Genomic DNA, 22,879 nt, shown 5'->3' on the forward strand with positions numbered 1-22,879 from the left:
TCATAAATTGGTTACAGAGAAAAGCAAAGTGAGAAGCATTAGAATAGTGTTTGCTGTTCACATATTTCTTAAAGTTAAACTGCTATGATATCTAACAAATGTTCAGTTAAAATTTGCAGTCCTTACGCTGTTTTTCAGATTTTTCCATGCTCTTCATTTCAGAGATATATTTGCAGCAGTATGGACAAGATAATTTATAATGGAAGCTTACATTTTTAGGATTCTAAATTCTGCCTTAAGTATAAATTTTACATTAGAAGCACTGGAGTTTGAAGAAAATGCTATTCTGGAGAAGTGTACAGAAAAAACTATTTCAAATCTTGACTTCACAGAATTGTTCACATCACCAAAAACTTTACTTCCATTGTGTTGAGGATCATTTTCTTCTATTGTTCTTGGTATTCCCAGATGAAATATGTCTTAGCTTGAAACATAGTATACTGATATTTCCTGTTTTTTAATAACTTAGCTATCTTTTGGGGCAATGGGAAGAGAATAACGAAAATCTAAAAATCTGTGAAAAGGGCAAGATGGTTTCCAGTAGTTGGGATGGGTTCAGGTTATACCAGGACTAGCAGAGAATAAATCATGCGATGTAAATAAATAATTTTTTCTCAACAATTTTATAGAAGTCAGAGAACCTCTGTCATTTTACTTTTTGATTCACTGCCCTCATAATCTGTATTGTAATTTTATTCTCTGCTTCTACTGCACTTATATATAAGTGGATAACAAATACCAGTGCTACTTTTTAAGACAAAGTATGCATAAATCTGCATGTTTCAGTGAGAGGGCTATACTCAGAATTTTTCATTGCACAAATGCTCCCTCTGCTCATGTGAAGCAAGGGTGGAACGCCTGTTTCCCTCCTCAGTTCCACTCTTAATTTCTGGCAAAAAAGGGAACTTTTCTAAAACCTTTGCTATTAGTTGTTTATGTAACATCACAACTGTGTTCATTAGAAAGCCTGCAGAGTTGTTTTGAAGGTATTCTACAGTTGTCTGTGTAGCAACATACCAGCATAGAGTGTGAGTATGCACACACAGATGAAGACAACTGGGGAACGCTTTTGAAGTAGCTGTGCAAGTCATCTGGAAGATGCAGCTGATTCAGTGCTTTGAGGAGGGGTGTTTCTTTTGTGCCAATATGCTTTCTAAGATTCCCCTTTCAAACACTTTGCATAGCTCTGATATACAGGTAGTTCTCAGCTTACATCCATTTGTTCAGTGACCATGCAGAATTACAGCGGTGCTGAAACAATGGAGTTACAAGCAGTCCCCGAAGTTCCAGCCATTGCAGCACCCCCATGGTCACGTGACAAGATCCAGGTGCTCCGGTGCCCGGTTCACGATTACGTCGTAGGGAGCTGTGGTCATGTGATCTCCATTTGCATTGTTCCCTGCTGGCTTTCCATCAACAAAGTCAATGGAAAGCTGGCAGGGAAGGTCGCAAGTCACTCCCTCCCACGGCACCCCCCACCCATGCGCAGCCTCCGCCGAGCCTCCCAAGCCCTCCCCCAACTCAAGCATGGCCTGTGCCGGGCCTCCCAAGCCCTCCCTGGCCTCCCCCCCATGGCACCCCCATGCGCCTTACCTGGGATTCCTGCCACATCCCACTTAACTATTTATTAAACATTGCATTAAAAAGATTTTTAAAAGAAAAGAAAAAATAGAAAGTGTAGAAAAGAAGAAAAAAATGGAAAAGAAAGGATCAAGAATTTATTTATTTATTTATTTATTTTTCAAATTTCTATCACCGCCCATCTCCCCCCAAAAGGTGGACTCTATATACTATGTACCATATAGATTCTATATACTAAAGAAAGAGAAAAGAAATATTTAAAGAAATGATTTCCCTGTCATCACAAGTTAAATAATTTTAGTAACTTACCAGCCTCTCTTAAATGATGATCTCTTCTTCCTATATCTCATCTCTTATCTGTACAGATAGTCCTTGGTGCTCTTTGAGCCTTGTTGTTTTCTTGCAGACGTTTCATTGCCAGACTAGGCAACATCTTCAGTGCGAAGAAGGAGTGGGCCTTGCTCTCTGTTTATATACTGTGGTTTGTCCAGCTTGTGTTGGTGGAGGTGTTGTTCTCTTCTTGGGAGTTCCTTGATTGGGCTGTTGTTTGCTGCTTGGTTGACTGACTGAGTTAATAGCTCCTTGATTAGGGTATATTGTGCTGTTTGATTGTTCATCTGGTGTTAATCATATCTTTGCATATCTGGGTGTCGATTGCTGGGGAGGTTGTGTTCCGGTCTTTTGGCTTTTCTATTGTCTCTTTTGAATGGTATGTAAATGTTGTTTACCTCCATGTGTCTATTGATGGCTGCTTTGTCTGAGTGCCAAGCTTGCAGGAATTCTCTGGTGTTTTGGGATTTGGCTTGGTTTAGGTTGCTCAGTTTCCCAAGTATGGTGTACTTTTATATTCATTCAGTGTTGCCATGTGTACACTTTTTCTTTATTTATTGGAGTTTATATGCTGTTCAAATCCAACAGAGCTTTGAGCAGTATGATTTATGCTTAAATGACATGTTTAAAGCAAACAGATCTTTTTCAGAGCAGGTACTAACCAAACAACCACCACTGTCATTCATTCTTAGTTCTCCAAATTATTTAGACCTCTAATCTATACCTGTCTTCTTCTCACTCATTCATTTTATCTTCTGACAGAACAACTTTTTTTCCTGGATCACATTCATTCAGAACATTGTGTAGTTTTCCCCCAAACACATTCCTGATATGTCCATGATCACCATTCATTGGAACATAATACGCAACCGTAACTATTATGCAATATATGCAACTGTCCTAATATGCAGTTTGACTGTTCTGGTGTGCATGAAAATAGGAACCAATGGATTCCTATTTTTGTGCACATCCAGAACAATCTGGATGACACAGTCTTTCTCCATATTAACCATAATTTTACACCTAAAACTTTATTTCCCTCTCTGTATTCATCAGCTGCACAGCATAAGATCAGGCCACCTTTATTCAGATTGGTTACATCTTTCTCTTAGTTTCACAAACACCCAGTAGAGTTGTTGGGGATCAGTGTGTGTGTACAAATTAAATAAATAAAATACCTTTTTTTCATTCATTAATTCATGCTCTTTACCTTACGCTCCTCTTACATTCCAAATTGCAGTCTTCCATATTCCTTGGTTGTCAAAAGATGGCCCCATGAAAATTGCTAGGACGTCTAATGTAAAGTGACTTTGCAGACCAATGTGCTGTTGTCCATGTCTCACCAGCTACAAGGCATATGTAGTGTTCTGCCACACTTGGGATACTTTAACATTAACATTATCTCATTCTTTTTCTAGATTACATACCGGTTACGATACCTCCTTAGAGCAAGGTGTGATGCCTTACCAGTATCTAATGCTACCATTCAGTTTCACTGTGATCCTAGTTTCTGGGCTCAAAATATTTTCAACTTAGGTATGATGAACTCCATTTAGTTTTGTTAATAGAAACTTGATGTTACTCAGTATGTTTACTACATGAAATAATTGTTGTAATTGATTTATTTTAAGTACTGTTGAAATAAGTAGAATACACATTGTTATGAACTAGGTACCATCTCTGAGTAATGGTGCACACTTTTCATTTTAGTTTGCCATCCATTCTATCTCTAGCATGGGAAATCCTGTTAGGATATAACTGTGATGGCAGTTTGCATTCTTTGTGTGTGTTCTGGATACATTCATCTTGTTTTGTTCTGTTTGCACGTGATACAATGACTCAGTTGACTACAGGTTCCCCAGCTATGCACTAGCATTGTATTTGTCACTTACCACTGTGTATCCAAAAGTGTACAACTTCATACACTGAAGTGATGTTGTATGGGGAAGTTGTTATTTTCCCACAAATATAATAGAGTGCCACATTAATTAGAAGTTTGCCAAGTATTATATACTTGGCAGTTTGTAAATACCTGGCCAATATTTTATTGCATTTGTTCTGTTTCAGGCAATTAAATAAAAGCACGCCTAACAAAGTAGTTCTGTGCATGCTAAACAAAGGATATTTAGCATACACAGTTGTCAGTGACTGATGCCAGAAAGAATATTTAATATTGTGATAGAATTATCCACAGTAAAATCTTATAAATATAATTATCTTTATTCAGGTTCTTTGGTAATTGAAGATAGTGAAATCCCACCACATATGCCTAAAAGCCCTGTGATGGAACCAAACATACAGCCACAAAGTGGTTTGCCTTCAAATCAACTATCCAAGTTCCCGACGCAGATCAGTTTAGCTCAACTTCGACTTCAGCACATGCAGCAGCAGGTGCTTGCTCAGAGGCAGCAGGCACAGCGGAGGACAGGTCCTGTGGGGCTCCCAGATCCTAGAATTGCAGGACCCATGCACCAGACTCCTCCTCCTCCACCACCACCACCTCCTCCTCTTCCTCCTCCTCCTCAGGTAAGTGAGGGCAAGTCCAGAGTAGAAGACACTGAGCTATTTGTACTTCATTCAGAGGAAAAGCTGAAGTCAGCAAGGTAGCACCAAAAATATTATTACGTGGATTAGCATTTTGTGCATTTTATCATGCTATTTAACTGCCAGCATTAATTTTTCTTACTCCAGGAGTCCAGGGCCCCCTCTAGAGTTCCTAAAAAATCAGTAGTTTTAAAACATTCACTTGTCATACTCCTATATATCTTTTCCCCTTTAAATTATGAAACTCTTCATTTATCAGGCTGCATTGCTTTATATTGGAAATGAATACCAGCCAAAATCGTTTATATTTTATTATTTCTTTCTTCAAAACTTAGGAAAAGATTTGTTTTAACTAATGAAAAGTTAGCTAAGAATGTTGTTTTTGTCTTTCCAGCAGCCACCTCCACGTTTGGTTAACTTTCAGAATCACAATCTCAAATCCATTGGATCAGTTCCTCTGGCTCAACCAGTGAGGTTACCTCAAAATCAGAGCATACCACATGCATCTGTAAAGCAAACTCCACTACAGATGGCAATTTTGGCACAGCAAGCCATTAAACAGGTAAATTATTCATGGGATGTATAGTATTATATAAATAATATTAACACAACACCCAAAAAAGAACTTAAAATATGTTACCAAGTTTATTTTTCTATCTAGAAGAAAAGGAAATTAGACAGCTTAATAGTTTTATTATTGGAAAGGAGGTACACTTTTGTCTGTTGGCTTGCTTGCTTATTTATTGCTTATTTGCAATAATTTTGGCACTTTTATTTCACAGCTACCTTTTGTCAACTTTAATATTAATACTTAAGCACAGTTCTATCAATCCTTATCCCCAATGATCAGTGCAGCTTGAGTATCTCCTGTTCATGGATTATGAAATAAATTATTTTCTTCCTCCTCCTCATTTTTCCTAGTGGCAGATCAACAGTGGTCACGTTTCAGCTACTTCCTCGAGTGCTAGCAGTACAACTTCAACTCCCTCCAGTCCCACTATTAATAGTGTTGCTGGAAATGACGGGAAGACTTTTGCTCCACCTATGATTGATCTGACTTCAACAATGAGTGGTTCCTATACATTGCCTTCTCTACCAGATGTGAGATAGTGCTATATTCCTTCTCCTTTTAAAAAAGTTTATTATTCCAGCATGCTTTATTATTCTAATACAAAAATTGGTGGGCTTGTGCCATACAGTTTGGGATGAAAATATAATTACTGCACAAAGTAGTGTTTTTTTTTTTACAGCATGTTCTAGAAGTGCCTTTTTAATATTCTTATCCTTTTCTGTGGCTTTTTCAAGCTAAGAAGTGAGCGTAGCCGTTAAAAGTTTTGTATTAATGATCAAGTTCCTATCTGTTTATGCTCTTAATGACTTTTCCAACCAATTAAGAGCTTGCATCTGTGTAGCCTTTTACCTTCTATTTCCTGTGTCTTGTGTCCCAAATGCCCCTACAGTTCAACACAAGGCTATCCACTTTGCCATTAGAGGAAATTGTCATTGCTTTTTGTCGAAAAGTAGCAGGACAATGTTTTCCTATCTAATATTCTTACTGTCTCATTATATTAAGATTGACTGTTCAGGAAGTGTTCCATTGGAAAGTATTGGGAGGAGAGAGGCAATTGCAGAGCAGACCCAAACCAAACCACCTTCACGCAAAACTGTGCAGTCTCCTAATTCTTCAGTTCCGTCTCCAGGACTTTCAGGTATGTCTATTGTTGTTATTTTTAAAACTCTTACTTTACATTGTTAGGCACAAACAAGATCTAAAGCATTGGGAGGGGGAACAATTAAAATACATAACCACATGGAAAGAGTATAGCTGTGCAGATATATGCTTTTGCTAGTTGCCAAATAGCTATAGTGAAAAGGAAGTTATAGAAAGATTTGTAAAGCTCCTTTAAAAAAAGATAACATACAGGTAGTCTTCTACTTAGGACCATTTGTTCAGCAACCATTCAGAGTTACGACGGTCCTGAACGAAGGGCAGTCCCCAAAGTTACAGCTGTTGCAGCACCCCTGCAGTCACATGATCGTGATCTGGGAGCTTGGCAACCCGTTTGCACTTGTGACCAGTTGCCAAGCACCCAGCGATCACTTGATTGCTATTTGCAGCCTTCCCTGCCAGCTTCCCCAGAAAGTCTCCCCCACCTGCGCACCCTCCCCAGCCTCTCTGTGCTGGTGCTGCGCCGGCCACTCGAGCACCTCCGTGCACCCTTCCTGATCTGTACCACACCCCCTGCACATGCTCCCCGACCTGCGCAGCACCTCTCGCACACCCCCACAACCCTTCCTGGCCTACACAGCACTCTTGCACACCCTCCCCAACCCATGCAGCACCTCTTACGCACCCCCACCACACCCCAATGCACCCTCCCTGACCCATGCTGCACCCCTGCCACACTCTTTGACCCACACGGCACCTCTCATGCACCCCTCGCACACCCCATGCACCACTCACTCCCTCCCCTACCTGGCAGCAGCCACTTACCTGCCTGCCCACCTGCGACTTGCAACTTTGTGCTGTCTTTCCCATTGACTTTGGTTGTGGGAAGCCAGCAGAGAGTAGCCTCACCTAACGACCGTGGGATTCAGTTAACAACAGCAACTGGGATTGCAGGGATTGCCATCACTAAACGATGCAGTTGTGCTTTATGACCACATTGTTTAGCGACAGAAATTCCGGTCCCAATTGTCATAAGTCGAGGACTACCTGTAGTAATAATAGAAGAGAGGATAAAGAATTTTAACCATATATAGTAGAATTAAATGAATATGGGAAGTAGAGATTCTTAGCTTAATAATAAACCAGAACTAAAATGGAGAGACTTATGGCAATGATGAAGGCAATGATGATGATAATTTAAAAAAAGATACTAGCAGCTAAAGCATAAAAAAATGAAACAGTCTTTGAAGGAATGAAACAATCCTTCATCTTGGCCACTGGAAGTTTTTGTTTTCTGCAACAATGAAGAATGGCTATTTCTGTTTGATTCTGGGTTAAGTAAAAAAAAATGCTGTAGCATTTTACAAAACCAAATTATATGACTTGAGGCATAAATGAGGCCTTGAGAGAAAATATTTCTTATCCCCGTTCAAAAATAGCTGTATTCACTTTCCTTTCTTTAAGCAAGGAAACTAGGCACAAATAACAATCTTTCACTTTTCATACTTCGTTTTTGCACTATTATAGAATAGATAATTCACTAATAAGTGCAGTTTAATATGAAGTATTTCAAATATTAATAGGTTTTAAGCCAAGATTTCTTTCTGATCTTTGTCCTTGATGATTTAGGGTTGGTTACAGTTTCTGCTGTCCATCCTCCAATGCGTTCACCCAGTGCCTCTAGTGTTGGAAGTCGAGGCAGGTAAGCAGACTGTGTTAGTAAAAACTGATTCTGATAAAATATTTACATGGATTAGCACAATCTTTCCTAAGCGCTGCACCTTCTGGATGTGGGACTTTAGTTTCCAGAATTCCCCAACCAGTATGGCCATTGGTTAAAATTGTGAGAGCTGAAGGCAGCATATCTGGAGGGCAACATGGTTGGGGAAGGCTGAAAAAGCCATTTAATTTTCTCAGATAGTAGGTTCAGACAGATCACTTTTTCACTTAGGGAAAAAAATCACTATCTGTAGTCCACCCATTCATCACTGCAATTTTCTTTTTGTATTAATCATGAGAAGCTACAAATGTTTTTCTTAATAAGCTTTAGATATGCCCAGCTGTATAAAAACACTTAGTGCTCTGCAGAAAATAATTTCTGTTGTAGTTCTTAGCTTTTTGTGTCATGAAACAGGAATATAATATAGGCAGATTTTGTTCCTACAAAAAAAAAAAAAAGCACTCACCAATAGCCAGCAATGTATATTAAGCTGGTAGGGACAAACATGCATGGTAAAAGATACAACAAAACCAATAAAATGTAATTCCTAACAAAGAAGATATATGATGATAAATTTTACATTGATTCTGCAGAAAACGAGAAATTTGAGTACAGTTTATGAAAAAGAACTTAGATAATACTTGTTGGAAATGTCAGATTATAAATATTTAAAAATTACTATTCCTCATATTAAAGAAAAAAGCAGAAAATATTTTACCTAGAAGAAGCAAAAATAGATATGGACAAACTAAGAGAGATATTACCCTTTTTATCATCTTGAGATAATAATGCACCATTTTAATTCTGTGGTTGAAATGTATGCAAAAACATTTGATATTTTTGAAAGTACATAATTTCAGTCAGAGTATTACATTAATCAGGCTTTGTGTCATCAAGAATGAACCATGAACTTCATGGAAGAATTATGACACAGAAGACTGATTTCCCCCACCTTATGCAAGCTATCGTTTCTGAAAGTAGTGTCGTTGTGCTCTGCTTCAAATGATGCAGAACCTATTTTAATAGTCCATTTGATCTCTCCTTTTTTTCTGAATATTTCATTTACAGCTCTAGTTCTTCTAGCAGACCATCAGGTGCAGATTCAACCCAGAGAGTCCCTGTGGTCATGTTAGAGCCTATCAGAATAAAACAAGAGTCTGGCATGCCAAGTGAGAACTATGATTTCCCAGTTGTCATAGTGAAGCAGGAAACAGATGAAGAATCCCGGAAGCAAAATGTAATCACAATTATGAGAAATAGTCTTAAATACAAAAGGGCACTAACTTGTTTTAAAAATTAGTTGAATTACTATGTTTCTGCTAAAGAAGTATTTTATATTAGGCCATAATGAAAAACATTTTATGAGAGTTAAAATTAATGAACTCTTGGTGGTTTTTTAAAAATCTTAAGGTATAAATGTTCACATCTTTGATATGACACACTCTTTGTAAGGGCATACACAGCTACACTAGCTGATTCAACTGGCTAGAAAATGTATATATAACTGTCAAGGAGGCATGATTCTTTGTGTATATATTAACACATGTGCATGTAAAGATACTACATTTTGATGAAACTAGACATTTTTCTTTGTCTACAGTCCAGATTTCCAAGAGCCTTGCTTTCCTCAGCGTTAATGAATAGCAGCCACTCTTCTGAAGCATCAGCCTTGAGAACAGAAGCACCAGACAGTACAGGTGACCAACCCTCCAATGGCAAGGCAGCATGGATAGGGGCTCCACACGGTGGAGACAGCAGAAAAGATGATGATCCTAACGAGGATTGGTGTGCAGTATGTCAGAATGGAGGAGAACTTTTGTGTTGTGATAAGTGTCCTAAAGTGTTCCACCTTTCATGTCATGTTCCCACAGTCAGGAATTTTCCAAGGTAAAGCCCATATGTTTCTGTGGCATGAACTCAAACATTATTTGAATTACTGCATCTGATTTTAAAGCTAAACTGGAACCTTCAGTGTGATGTTCAGTCTGTGGGTGTATAAAACAAGCTATCACTGTGGAATGAGCAATTGCAGAAGGTTTTTCAATTTTAGCTCTTGCATATATTTATTTAGGCTGATAAATGCACCTGGATACAACAGCTATGTTTGTTCTTATTTTAAAATTAAAGTATAACAAATAAATTTAGAATAGTGGCTTTGCTTTTCTGCTACAGAATGTTGCTTAAAAGTCAACTGTCCCAGTATTTTTTTTTCCAGTCTCAGCATACAACTAAATAATAGACTTTAAGGTAGGTATTTTGCATAAAATCCCTTTTGAGTTGGTTATATTTCTGTTGAATCTGTGCTTTCCATTTAATGCTATTAATCATCAAGAGCTGTTAAGTCAGTGTCCCTTTTAAATCCAGAAGGCATCCATGGAATTATTTCCAGTGCTTTCTTTAGACAAGGGCAGCAATTGTAGTGCTCACTCAAAACCAACACTTGGTTTTCCTGTTGTCTAAGGATTGCTAAGAAAAGAGTTTTGTCAGAGCTAGTTGGGAATTGCACTTACCAGTTTTTTCCACCACAATCTAGATAGCTCTCTTTCTTCTGCTTTGAGGAGGGAAAACTGTATATACACAGGGCTATTGCAGCAAAGGTTTGGATGACTGAAGGAGGAGGAAGAGGAAAGTAGGTGGCAGCACTGGAAGGACATTCTTCTAGAGTTTATCTTTCTCCTTTCCATAAAAAGCTGGCCAACCCATGAGGTAATCATTTAGGAGACAGGCCATTCTGACCTTTTGTGTCTTTCAGTTTCATTTGGAGAAGGATTTTAATGTTCGAACAATTTGATTCCACTCAAAAGTAATTGTGCCTATTGTAAGGATAACTGTTTTAATACCTGCCATCTCCATGATTGGGATTTCTCTTTCTGATTGTTTGACGGAAGAAACTCAGAAACTGAACAAAGTAATTTCTCTATCATTGGCTTCATTGTAACCATTGTATTAACTTTTAACATTCATTACAGTATAAAAGATAGGTCAAAGAATTAGCTTGCAAGCATTCAGAATGCAAAAATGTGAGGTTTATGCCAATCTTCTTTTTTTCCTTCTTTTTTTTTCCAGCGGTGAATGGATTTGCACATTCTGCCGTGATTTGTCTAAACCAGAAGTAGAATATGATTGTGGTGTCTCAAGTCATGTTTCTGAAGAAAAAAGAAAACTGGAAGGCAATCTGGGTTTGGCACCTATAGATCAGAGGGTAATTTCATTGTATTGTGTTAATTCTGTGAACTATTTCTGAAAAAAAAGTACATGATAATAACAAATAATGAATTCCCTAATTAGTGCTGAGAATCTGAGAGAAAGATACGGATACACAGGCTCACCCTCTTCTGGTTTTCTGTTTGCCTTGTACATGTACATTTTAAATGTTAGAACTTTTCTCTATTAACTATTATAGGGTACCATTTATGGTGCCAGTTTTAATTTTATCTATTTGGGCACTCTTCCAACAGTGAGATCTGGATAAACTGGATGCGTGCCAATTTCGACTACTTAGCACTTAGAATCAGGGCAATGTGTGCTTCTGGAATATCATGTTAATATCAATCTTGAGTTTTCTTTGCTTCAGAAATGGTTCATAAATATCTAATGAATGGGCATGAGGTATGGAATTTTCAACTTGCTATGTCTAATTCTTCTTCATAGTTTTATGGAATATACTAATTATCAGCGGAACATTCATTCTCTCAGAAGTTCACATGTATTTTGCTCTAAGTCCATTTTGTGAATATTTCTAGAAGTTAAAAATATTGGCAGAAAAAAACATACATTGAGGGAAGGGGTGAGGATGGGAAAGAAAAATCAAGTTCAGGTTTTGAGCAAGTTCATTACATTAAAGACTGCATTTTTACATAATATATAATGCTGTTCTAACTTTTCAAGCTGATGTCCCAAATAATTGTAGTCATTTCTGTCTCAATATATAGAAGTGTGAAAGATTACTTCTGTACCTTTACTGCCATGAAATGAGCCTTGCTTTTCAAGATCCAGTCCCTCCCACAGTATGTTATTAACTTTATTACTTATCACTGTTATTTTATGAGGCATGTTTTTGTATCCATTATTGGTTAAATAAGATAATCTCTGTATTGTGCTTCAAAATACACTGACTCAGAACAAAAGAGAGCTGTAATACCAAACCATCTCATATTTGAATGCCATTGCTTTTAACTGTGTATCCTTTTTAAGTTTATGTTTTTCCAAGAATCATTTGTTGACAACTTTTCATTTTCTGGTCTCTTCGAAACTTTGTATTATTTACATGTCATTGAAGTGATAGGAGGAGGGGGGGGCTGCTCTCAGAGAAGGTGGGATTTCTGGCACTCCGTTCCCCCCAAATCCAGAAGCTGAGTTACTGTGTCCTTGGAGACCCTGAGCTCTGGTCCTTGCTATCTAATGGCAGGTCTGCCTATAATAAATCTTTCCTCATCCACAATCTTATTTTGGAAATGTGCCCATCTGGGATTGGGGCCTGGCATTAGCCCAAACCCAGGGCAGGGGAAGTGGTGCAGCTGTTATCATGCAGGAGGTTCTGCAGCATCCAGAGATACTCTCCATAGATAACCAACCAGATGTGTGGCCTTGTTCTTGAAGTTCTCTTTAGAGGCAAGCTAGAACTGTTGCTGTTATACTATCCCCCCCACCCCTTTGCACTGTCTCTGCCTAAGCTGCTGACCTCATCTCAGGCTTTGTGGTGCAGTTTCCCAGGCTGATAGTGCTAGGTTGCTGGGGCAGGTTTCTGAGAAGTTTAGGAATTCATACCCACCAGAACAACCATAGACCTATCCTAGACATTGGAGGTCAACTCATAGGAGGAAGCCATATATTAGATCTGGTTTTCAATTTGGAGTAGATGCTGTGTGATCTCAAGGTGGGGACATTAACATCTGTTACTGCCAGATCACGCTTTGATTGCTATGAAGTTGACTGGTACCACCCACCTCCATAGGGAAGATGGACCTATTTTATCAAATCTCTCTAGACCCTTAATGGATCTTTTTGGTTTCCAAAGGACACTTGGGGAATATCCTAAGGCTGTGGTAGGCAGTCCTGCTGAGCCCATAGTTGTGTCCTGAAATATAGAGGTGGTGGTATCCTTAAACAGGATTGCAGCTCCTTGGCCTCCTCCTGTTCATTGATCCAGAGGAGTTCAGTTTACTGAAGAGGTCCAGGAGATAAAGCATCTGAGGAGACTCCTGCAGCAGTGGAGAATCTGACCAAACATGAGTGAGCACTCAGTTTGAGCTTATACCATGGCAATAAGAATAGCAGCAGAACAATATTTCTTTATTCTTATCAGAACTTCAGAGTCCTGCCTGGTGACCTTGTTTAAAGTGACCTGGATCCTTTTAGGAAGATTAAGCCAGAAGAGCATCTGTTGGGCTGCTATGAACAATCTGTAGGTCATTCAGAGGATAAAATAGTTCAGATTTACTCTGAATTGGATGCTAGCTGGTCAGGTCTTAGTGAGGTTGCAGAGGCTACATCTTGCAAGGTTACCTGGAATGTGTTTCAGTTTGTTGGTCTTAAAGATGTAGATAAGGCTCTCTGCAATGCTCTGTCGCTTGCAGCCACCCCTCCCCTTTCAGGCTGGTAAAAGCTCCCAGGGAACTGACAGGAAGCTCAGTTTGGGTGTGGTCAGTGCTTCCTTAAGAGGAAGTAGTGTCATTAGCCTTTTTTTAATGCTTTACTTAATACAACAGAACAGAGAGAAGAAAAAACTAATAAGAACAGCATAAATGATATATAAGGAAGAAAAACAAAAAAATATGCAGCATCTCTCAGCTAAAACAGGATCATATAATATATGATCATCCTTAAATAAATGAGAATAAAAAGTAAACAAGAAGCCATGGGTGGGGGGAGAGTGGGATGGGAAGAAAAAGAAAAATCAGACACAGCATAATTTGGCAATATGCCCAGAAACAAGGTAAGGTATGGGAATAAGCAAAGGTGAATACTGGCATCCCAGAAAAAAATCTGAAGGTATTAACTTTGAATCCCATTAAAAAGTCTTCTGTCAAAGAAGTGATTCAAGAAAGCAATTTTTTTAAATTGACGGTGAAGTTGATAACTATAAAGGCAGCATTGGTCATCATTGCTTCAATACTTGAGGATAGAATTAAGTATCTAAAAGAGCAGAAGTATCAGCTTTAAGTCCCATTAAAAAAAGCTGCAGCTGCTTTTGAAACCTTTTCTATTTCTCCCTGATGCGTGACAGAAAATGTAGCAGGAAAGCACTAAAATATTGCAGCTGTGCAGATTTAGCAAGATTCTATGCCTTAGAAAAGCTTCTCTTGTCTGCAACCTCCTTAGTTAAATCAGGGTAAATGGATACTATATTCTTATTACAACCCCGCTCCACCCAGGATTTTTCTGATTTTTGTCTCAGTCTATGCAGAATGACATTTTTGTAATAACACACAGATACTGAACAATAGCAACATTTGAACTATCCCTAGCCCCTGATCTTATAATGGGTATTTTGTACACATGTTCAATTCCAATTAAAAAATCAGCAGACAGAGGAAGATCATCTCTAAAAGAATTCTCCATAAATTCTGTCATGTAAGTTTGATTACGAATATTCTCAGCGCCAATCATATGCAGGTTTTTCCTACATAATGGAGACTCCAGGAAACTAATGTGATTATTCAGAACATTGTGACTAGCACATATTGCCTTCTTCTGGACTTTCATTTGATCCTCTAGGTTAGAGACTTCCTCTTGGACCTGTTTAAGAATTCTATTAGTCACTGTGGTAACTGTTTAAAGAAAAGAGATAGTCTCTTGGATTAGCTTCATAAGTCAGCAGGATGTCTTCTTCTGCCGCTTTTGATAGAGATGGGGGTGGTACAGCTGGAGTCCACTAAGCTTTCTTGATTCCACTTGATGTATTTAGAACAAAGGAATCAGCTATACAGTAGTGAAATATTACAACGTAAATATTCTTAATTTACCAGTTTGATGAAATATTGCCCTTGCAGCCCAGGATTTCATGACGTTTAAGGAAAAAATAATCGGGACAAGAAACATCAGCTAACGTTAACATCCCCAGCCAGAAATCCGTGGTGCCATCAGCCTTGACGGCGGGGGTAGTAGCACACCCTCAGCCATTGCTTGACTTGGCAATTTTAGATAATTACTAGCCAGTCATCAGTCTTCCTTTTGGGGGGATAGTTGTTGAGATGATGGTGGGGCTGCCATTGCAGAGAGTTGCAGAGAGGAAACAGATTATCAGGACCTTTTACAGTCAGGGCTCAGACTAGGTTTGGAACGGAATCTGCACTGATTGCTCTTGTGGATGATCTGTGGCAGGACTGGGATAGGGAAAGTATAACCCTCCTGGTCCTGCTTGATTTCTAACAGCTTTTGACACTGTCAGTCACAGTATCCTCCTAGACCATTGGCAAGGAGTAGCTTATAAGCCTAATAAAATAAACAAACAAAAGCAGCTTATAACCAGCTGCAATACAGCTTGCTATTTGTTTTAGAGTTACTACAACTAAAAATAGATTCTTTCCATTTCTTTCCATTAGTGACATAGGAATAAATTTCTGTATGCCTAATAGCCATCTGGTTTAATATCTGCAATGCAACTTTTTTTTAATTCCAAGACAACAGAAAAACCCAAACTAAATTTCTGAAAATATTTATCTATTTCTCTTTAGGTGCCTGACTACTACAAAATAATTAAGAAGCCAATGGATTTGTCAACAATCAAGAATAGATTGCAAACACATCACACAGTATATACAAAACCAGAAGATGTTATATCTGATTTCAGACTGATATTTCAAAACTGTGCTGAATTTAATGAGGTGAGAAAACACTATAATATATTCTTATACATATGTTTCTAAGAAACCATTGTTGTTAGGCAGTATTGTGAATGGCTCAACCCTGGCATTCACAGGTAGCTAGCCTGCATGCCAGGAGGTGTAAGCATAGAGCCCATATCTTCACAAGGAGAGATATCCTCTATCAAGTATACAGGGAGATAACCTAGCCTCTCCCCCTATTCAGGGGATAGAAGTGGTTTTTGTCCTTTTAAAATCAAGGCAGAAGTTGCTAGTCTGAGGCTGAGAAAAGAAGGGGATTAACATGGTTCTCCAAAACTTCAGGGTTTGGAAGTTTGGGATTCTAAAGTTTGGAATTTTCAGGAAAAAGGGGATTCCAGGAAAATTGAGGTACAAGAATAGATGCTTCAGGTACTACTTCTAAAGAAATAGGAAACAAGTCTAAGAAGACAATTGCATTAGGTAGTTGTTTATTTTTCTGTACCATGTAAGTCTCCTTCATGCCTTCATGAGTCTTCAGCATGTTATGCATACCTCAGATTGTGTACAAGAAAACCTTTTTTTTTTAATCTTTTATGATTTGGGAACAATAATTTGAAATGCCACTCCAATCTCTTCACAGCAAATACTTTTCTTTATTTGTAGCATACGAATACCATCTTGTGGTGGTCTGTCTTGAACACTCACTTGCATGTGATTCCCTTGATTTGGACAGCTCTATATTTATCTCCTATAACAGGGAATGTTAGCAGTTTATTATATAAAGTTAAGAGTTACCACATATTCTTTTTTTTTTTAAGTGAAGTTTGATTTTATTTTTGCAAGTTTGGACTATCTTCCAAGGAAGTGTATTCCTCCGTGATATACAGCCAGGAAGTGTTGGTATAGGAATTCCGTCATTTTTACCTTTAAATTGCCATTAAAGCAGCAAAGGGTGTGAGTCAGGGTGGATGATAGATGAGGCGTCTCTTGGAAAATAGTGATGGTAGCACAATCTACAAAAATCACTACCCTAAAGGAAGATACGAGGCCAGAATGTGAACTCCAGCCTTCCATCCTACGGTTCAGCTGGGGTTTCTACTACACCAGGGAATCTAATTTTGTGTACCATGATAGTTTACGGGGTCATGTAATTATACATAGGGTAATTATAAATCATCATAAGCTAGTTCTCTTAAGAAGTAATAGGGTATATCTAATTACAAATTAAAATACTAACATAACTTTAATTGCCATTTCGGTATTATAAATACTATAATGAAATTATGAAAATTGCAACATGCTTTAACCTTCTATAGAATTGTTGACTAAGTCCTTGAGTTTTATTTATCTGTTTCTAAGATAATGGTTCACAAACATTTCTAGCAATATTTTATGTAGTTCATTTACCATGTGGTAAAACATTTTAGTGAGGTGTGGAAATACATTATTCTAACGCTCTTAATATGTTTAATTTCCCCAACAGCCTGATTCTGAAATAGCTGATGCTGGAATGAAACTAGGAGCTTACTTTGAGGAACTTCTGAAGAATCTTTTTCCGGACAGAAAATTCTCTGTTCAGCCTTATTGCCATTCTGGTAGAGATAGTCCAGCCCTAACAGATGACTCAGACGATGATTTTGTGCAACCCCGGAAAAAACGCCTCAAATGGGAAGAGCACCAGTTTTTTTAAATAAGCTGGTTATATGTACTCTTGAGCATTTTTTACTTAAATATTTATCAATTTTCATTTTGTAAAGATAATTTTTAACATCATTGATTTCTACAGATATGGACACTTACTGGAACTAATGCCTTCCCCTGTTGGTTTATATCTACCAAGGAGTTGGGCATACGGGAAATCTGTAATTTTAAGCTTATTTGGAAATGCGTTACACTCCCAGTCCACAGGGAAAGCAGTTTTGTTTGAAAAAAATAAAAACAACTAAAATTACTATTGGAAATTGCTATTTTAAGAAAATGGGATCTCAGTAGAAATTAATCTACCAAAGGCATGTGGCTGGCCAGAATTGTAATTCTTTGTACTATACTTAACCATTAGCCACTGGGGGAAGAAAAGCACATGGTTTGATATTGTCCTAAGTTCCTGAGAAGTACAATGAAACTGTAGTTTTCCCAGATACTTGTGCCCTAAAATGTAAGGAGTGGGGAGATGAATTAAAATTCTTTGAAAACTTATGCCTTTGTGTCTTATTGTGATCATATGAAGAGAAGTCTTAATGTTACATTGGTTGGAAAACTTAATCAATGAGAGTCGAAATAAGTGTATATTGCAAGTTTTTACTGCAGTTACAATACAAATGTATAAGTACTTCAGGGCACATTCGACTTAGCAGTGATACTCATTGAGCTCTGTGGGAAAAAGTGGCTCCAAGTAAATTACCCTAGGGATAGGCATTGTGATGCCATTGGATCCCCTCCTGGAAAATAAAGATGATAGAACTCTCTGCTTTGTCTGGAAGTATGCCCAAGAGAAAAGAAAGATAGGCTGAAAGTATCATAGGTGATTAGAGCAGCTGCTCGGAAGCAAAGCTACCAGTTGGCATTGTAGTTAATGCCACATCTATCAATGGAAACACCCATTGGCTACAATGCCAATTGGTAAGGTTGCTGGGTGGAGGCTTGGTAAGGCTGGGCTGGCCTATTGCTCGAGGGTGGGGGTGGGGTTGAGCCCTGCCTGTTGAGTGTAGAGTTTCCCATGGGACCTGGGTGAAACGGGGGTGGGGGGGTAGGGGTAGGGGTAGATAGAGTGATGTGGGAAGGAAGAATTGCCCCAATCATAGGCACTGAATGTGAAAGAGAAGTGTTGGGTGCCTGTGTTGAGTATGTCCTCCCATTTCATGAATAGAGCATCTTGTAAGAATGTGAATGTGATGAGATCTTTTTGCTTGGCAGTGGAAGGGTGAGGAGTAGGAGGGTGGTCAGGGGGGAGAGGGTGGGGTTGATGAGGGGCACATGGGGAGAGATGGGGATTGCTGCTTTCAGTGAAAGATACCCTGGTGTTTATTACCATTGTTGCATTCTAGCCCCTATGCTTGGCCCAGAGCCTGGTGTCTGGAGCCTCAGATGCCCTGGACTCTGGCTGTTGCTACTGCTACTATTACTATTAGCCTGTAATAAACCCTCCCTCATCTATGATTTGATTATGGATGAGAGGGCTGACCTGGTGGGTATCACCAAAGTCTGGTTTGGCACAGGAGTGGTTTCATCACAGAAATGTGCCATCTCGGGTTTTGAGAGGCAGGGGTGGGGGTCTGGTGGTTATCATTCGGGAGTCTCTAGTGGCCTTTTACTTCCCCAGTCGTAGCTGGATGTGAGACACTTTGTGAAATCGAGCTGTAAGGACTTGCTGCTTGCCTACCTTTCTCCCTGTGGTTTAATGGTGGCCCTGGTTGAGCTCCTTGACTCTGACTGAGTTGGCAGTGGAGTTCCCCAGATCGATGGTTCTGGGGACTTCAACCTGATTTCTTTGGACCCAGAGTCTGAAGTGGCTTGGGATTTCATGGCCACAATGGCAACCATGGACCTGACCCAACTTATTAGGAGCAGCAGGTGTCACACACTAGATCTTGTTTTTGTCTCATGGCAGTGGCGAAGTGATTTGGAGTTGGGGGATGTTAACATCATTCCCTTGTCATGGACGGTTTGGTCCTTGGCCCTAGAGTTCTCTGTTGCCAACCCCCAGCGCAGAAGGGTTGGGTCTATTTGCATGGCCTGCCCAAGGGAACTGATGGACTGATTGGATCACACCTTTGTGGACTCTCTGTGATTGTGGCTCCCTTAGAGTCTCCTGATTTACAGAGGAGTTCCAGAAGATAAACAGTAGAAGAGACACCTAAAGCACCACTAGAGGAAGGCAAAGGCAAAGCTGACAAAATAAGGTAAGAGCAACAAAGTATTCTCACTTTTTTATTCTTATTGCATCCACAGATAGTGGCCCTGTTTTGGGTAACAGTCCCTTCTGAATAAGGAGAGACTGGGTGAGCCCTTGCAGGGCATCTGTGAGGACAAAGTCTGTCAACCCTAGCAAGATGATGTGGCTTTCATTTTTGGCCCCATGAAGTTGGTGAGTTGTCATCCTTGACTCTGGATGGGGGAGCAGTTCCTCAGAGTTGGTGCCTTATCTCGGGGTCCTCAAGGAACAGGTGGCAGCCATGGCTAGGAGGCCTGTGCACAAATTCATGTGCCAAGTGCACCCATTCCTGGATTGGGAGGCCTCATAGTTATTCATGCCTTAGTCATTTCCCAACTGGAAGACCACCTGGAAGCTACAGCAGATCCAGAATGCAGCAGTCTGCAGCTTGCCTGTGCACTGGCAAGCTGCACAAGCTATCCTGGCTTCCACTTTCTTTCCAGGTGCAAGTCAAGGTGCTGGTTTAAAGCCTGCATGGCATTGGCAAGGTATCTATCCATCCCACCATGTCAGATAGGGTGGGCGCGTTCCAGGTCCCTTTCCTTAAATATTGTCATCTGGGAGTTGTGCCTTCTCTGTAACTGCCCCAGTCCTTTGGAACAACTTTCCAACTGACATCCAGAGGGCCCCTACCCTTTTCGCCTTCCAGAAGGCCATTGTCATGAGTGCCGTTGAGCTGAAGACATCAGCACAACGGCACACATGACAATAACGAGGAAGCAGAGGAAGGGACTTAAGATAATCATAGCACGCACAACAACAGACACAGACCCCGGCCGGATGATTCAGTCATCAGGACACAGAAGAGGAAGAAGGAAAGACAAAGACAAGGCGGATCACGAGGCACACCCAAGCTGTTAGCAAAAGCGCAACGGAGATCGCCCAGCTGACAGCAATCACCGGCTGAAAGAGGAAACCGATTATGGGCGATCCCGGGGCACCAGCTGGGGCCCCGCAACCCTTCACCTACCGGCACGAAAGCATGTAGGATAAAGGGGGGATGACGCAACCCAAGGTGAGGGGGCGCTGACCGGCGTGGGGTATTTAAACCTCACACCGGCGCGCTCCCTTCACTCTCAGCTTTTTTCGCGCAACTCTACGTTTGAATAAACCTGAACCTGCTTTTCTCTGAATCAGCGTCTGTGTTTTACTCAGCGGTAGGCAGCGCATGACAGCCATGAAGACCTGCCTCTTCCCCCAGCATTGGGCTAGGATGGGGATGAACTATGATGGGAAGTTTGCGGTTTCTTTGGATGGTTGATACAATTGTTTTATTGCTGTTTTGTTGGGAGCCATCTAGGATTATTGATAAGATAGGTGGCCATATAAATTCTATGAATAAATAAAATTCCAAATACCGCCATCAACCCAAAGTGTTGGCTGTTCCTAAACTGATACAGAAAGCAATTTATCCCATCTCAAATCATAGGACAATTAGGATCTAGGCAGGGAAATGGAGCATTATCCCCTACCTTAACTAATTTTTCTCATTTGAATTTATTTCTTTTTCTCATGGAATTCAAATCTCATTCTTGACAAAATTTATTTCCATTTCAGATAATGGCAGAAATAGGTTTAAGCTTCACTGCTAAGCTTCTCTGTGTTACTTGTTTAAATTAATCTTAGGTCATCATTTCTGTGGAAAAACACCCACCCTGAGCATCTGAACTCTACTGGCAAAGATCCAGCAGAGGGTTTCAATATATATAGCTTAGTAGAGTATCCTGAGGTTCTTACCTCTGCTATTGTCTACAGTACAACAGAAACAAGAGAATTGTGAAAGAAACAAAGAAGCAACTGCACAGCTTGTGTAACTCAAATACTGAAAAGTAGAGATCTTAAGCAGTTAATATAATATCTCAAGATAAAAACCATTAGTTAGCTACCTCCCAATTACTGAAAAGGTCTTTTTTTTTCCTATCAGTAGAATTGAATAGCATATTCAACTTCATTCAATGGAATAAATGAAAGACACAATACTTGACAGGGCTTTATGTTAGGCACATTTTTAAAACTCTGTGTAAGATTCACTTTATTTAGCTGATCAACACAAAAATTTGCATTTGTTTCAGGTAATGGAAACAAGGTTAATAAAATTGTGTAAAGCAGTAGGATGCTTTTTTATAACAAATTGAGAAAAACATGATCATTGCAGAAAGAGACTGTTGTAAGCAAAAACTGACCCAAGAGGCGGAAAATATTTCAACACTCGTTATTTACTACAAATGCGAGACTGTGTCCACTCAATATTCACAAAATTCCAGAGGGAGGACCCGTTTGAAGGCATAATTGTTATATATACCCCAGCAAAAGGAAAGGAAGAAATAAATAAATATTGTCACAAACATACAGATTAGGGTAGAAAACCTCCACTCCAAGCAAGTGTGAACAAAACATCAGCGTACTAGCTAAAGCTGGCATTGTGGTTTTCCTGTTTTTGTTACCTGGCCCTGACTATGTGATCTACTTAAAAGTCTGGTGACAGCTTTTAAACTTGATTCACACATAGAGACACTTTAATGATTACATTGCTTATTGATTATATACTGGAGAGAACTCCGTTTAGCCTTGAAAGCACATTTTCAGCATTATATTGGTATAGGTACCATAAGATTCAAGCAACCAATGAAATATTGCAGTGTCTTCTTACTCTTCTAAGGGAGTTAATGATCATTTCCTTTGCTGAAAATAATTTTTTTAAAAAATCAGGTTTTAATTATTTTGCATGAGTCATGTCATTTTTAGCAATTAGACTTAATAATGTTAACTAAATAAACTTTTAATCCTAAGGTTTAAACGGTGGTACTTTTAAATTACTCTCATGGGTAACTGTTCTGAAGCAGTAATTCATGAAACCTGGCTTGCAGAATATTCTTAACACTGTTTGAGTGTTCCTTCCCTTACATTTTTTAACTGCAATGCTATAAAAATATATCTCATTCTCCAGAAGCCACTTCACACCATGCTACCTTCTTATGGTAGTAGCTGCATATGTAGCATTCCTCACAAAACAGTTTGATTATGATTGGTGTATTGCAGTTGCCAGTGCAAAAAACTATAGTCCTCTGATTATGAATTAGATTTAAGACTATTTTATAATGTGCGAATTGTCTAGCTGGGTAAAAATTAAATTCAGATGTCACCGTCTCCAAATGATATTATGAGTATAACCTTTATATCCCATTGATGTTCAGTATTGGGCAAATCAGAGATGAATTAGAGCTCCATCAAAGCTTGTACAAGAGAAATTTAACCTCAGGTTGTTGTACTAGTAAGTCTGGAGTGTGAAAGGAGGAAGCAGGCAAAAAGGAAGAAAT

At 39.2% G+C, this 22,879-nt stretch overlaps 1 protein-coding gene across 2 annotated transcripts in view; it reads left to right on the top strand.

Moving 5' to 3' along the window:
* The window catches only part of TRIM24 (tripartite motif containing 24), a 64,264-nt gene extending 46,437 nt beyond the window's left edge, over window positions 1-17,827 (top strand). Inside the window, exons 8-19 of one of the 2 annotated variants that reach the window (XM_063307968.1) lie at window positions 3,330-3,447; window positions 4,139-4,437; window positions 4,853-5,017; window positions 5,377-5,556; window positions 6,029-6,164; window positions 7,754-7,826; window positions 8,913-9,081; window positions 9,445-9,731; window positions 10,911-11,046; window positions 11,777-11,851; window positions 15,521-15,670; window positions 17,115-17,827. In XM_063307968.1, the coding sequence (XP_063164038.1) occupies window positions 3,330-3,447; window positions 4,139-4,437; window positions 4,853-5,017; window positions 5,377-5,556; window positions 6,029-6,164; window positions 7,754-7,826; window positions 8,913-9,081; window positions 9,445-9,731; window positions 10,911-11,046; window positions 11,777-11,851; window positions 15,521-15,670; window positions 17,115-17,321 (1,995 nt within the window). In that variant the 3' untranslated portion in view covers window positions 17,322-17,827. Of the gene's footprint in view, window positions 1-3,329; window positions 3,448-4,138; window positions 4,438-4,849; window positions 5,018-5,376; window positions 5,557-6,028; window positions 6,165-7,753; window positions 7,827-8,912; window positions 9,082-9,444; window positions 9,732-10,910; window positions 11,047-11,776; window positions 11,852-15,520; window positions 15,671-17,114 lie in introns of both variants that reach the window. The other variant, XM_063307967.1, reaches the window with a different exon arrangement.
* Window positions 17,828-22,879: the final 5,052 nt, after the last annotated feature.

The sequence above is a fragment of the Candoia aspera genome, chromosome 7 (assembly GCF_035149785.1).
Source record: "Candoia aspera isolate rCanAsp1 chromosome 7, rCanAsp1.hap2, whole genome shotgun sequence".
In the NCBI taxonomy this organism is placed as follows: domain Eukaryota; kingdom Metazoa; phylum Chordata; class Lepidosauria; order Squamata; family Boidae; genus Candoia; species Candoia aspera.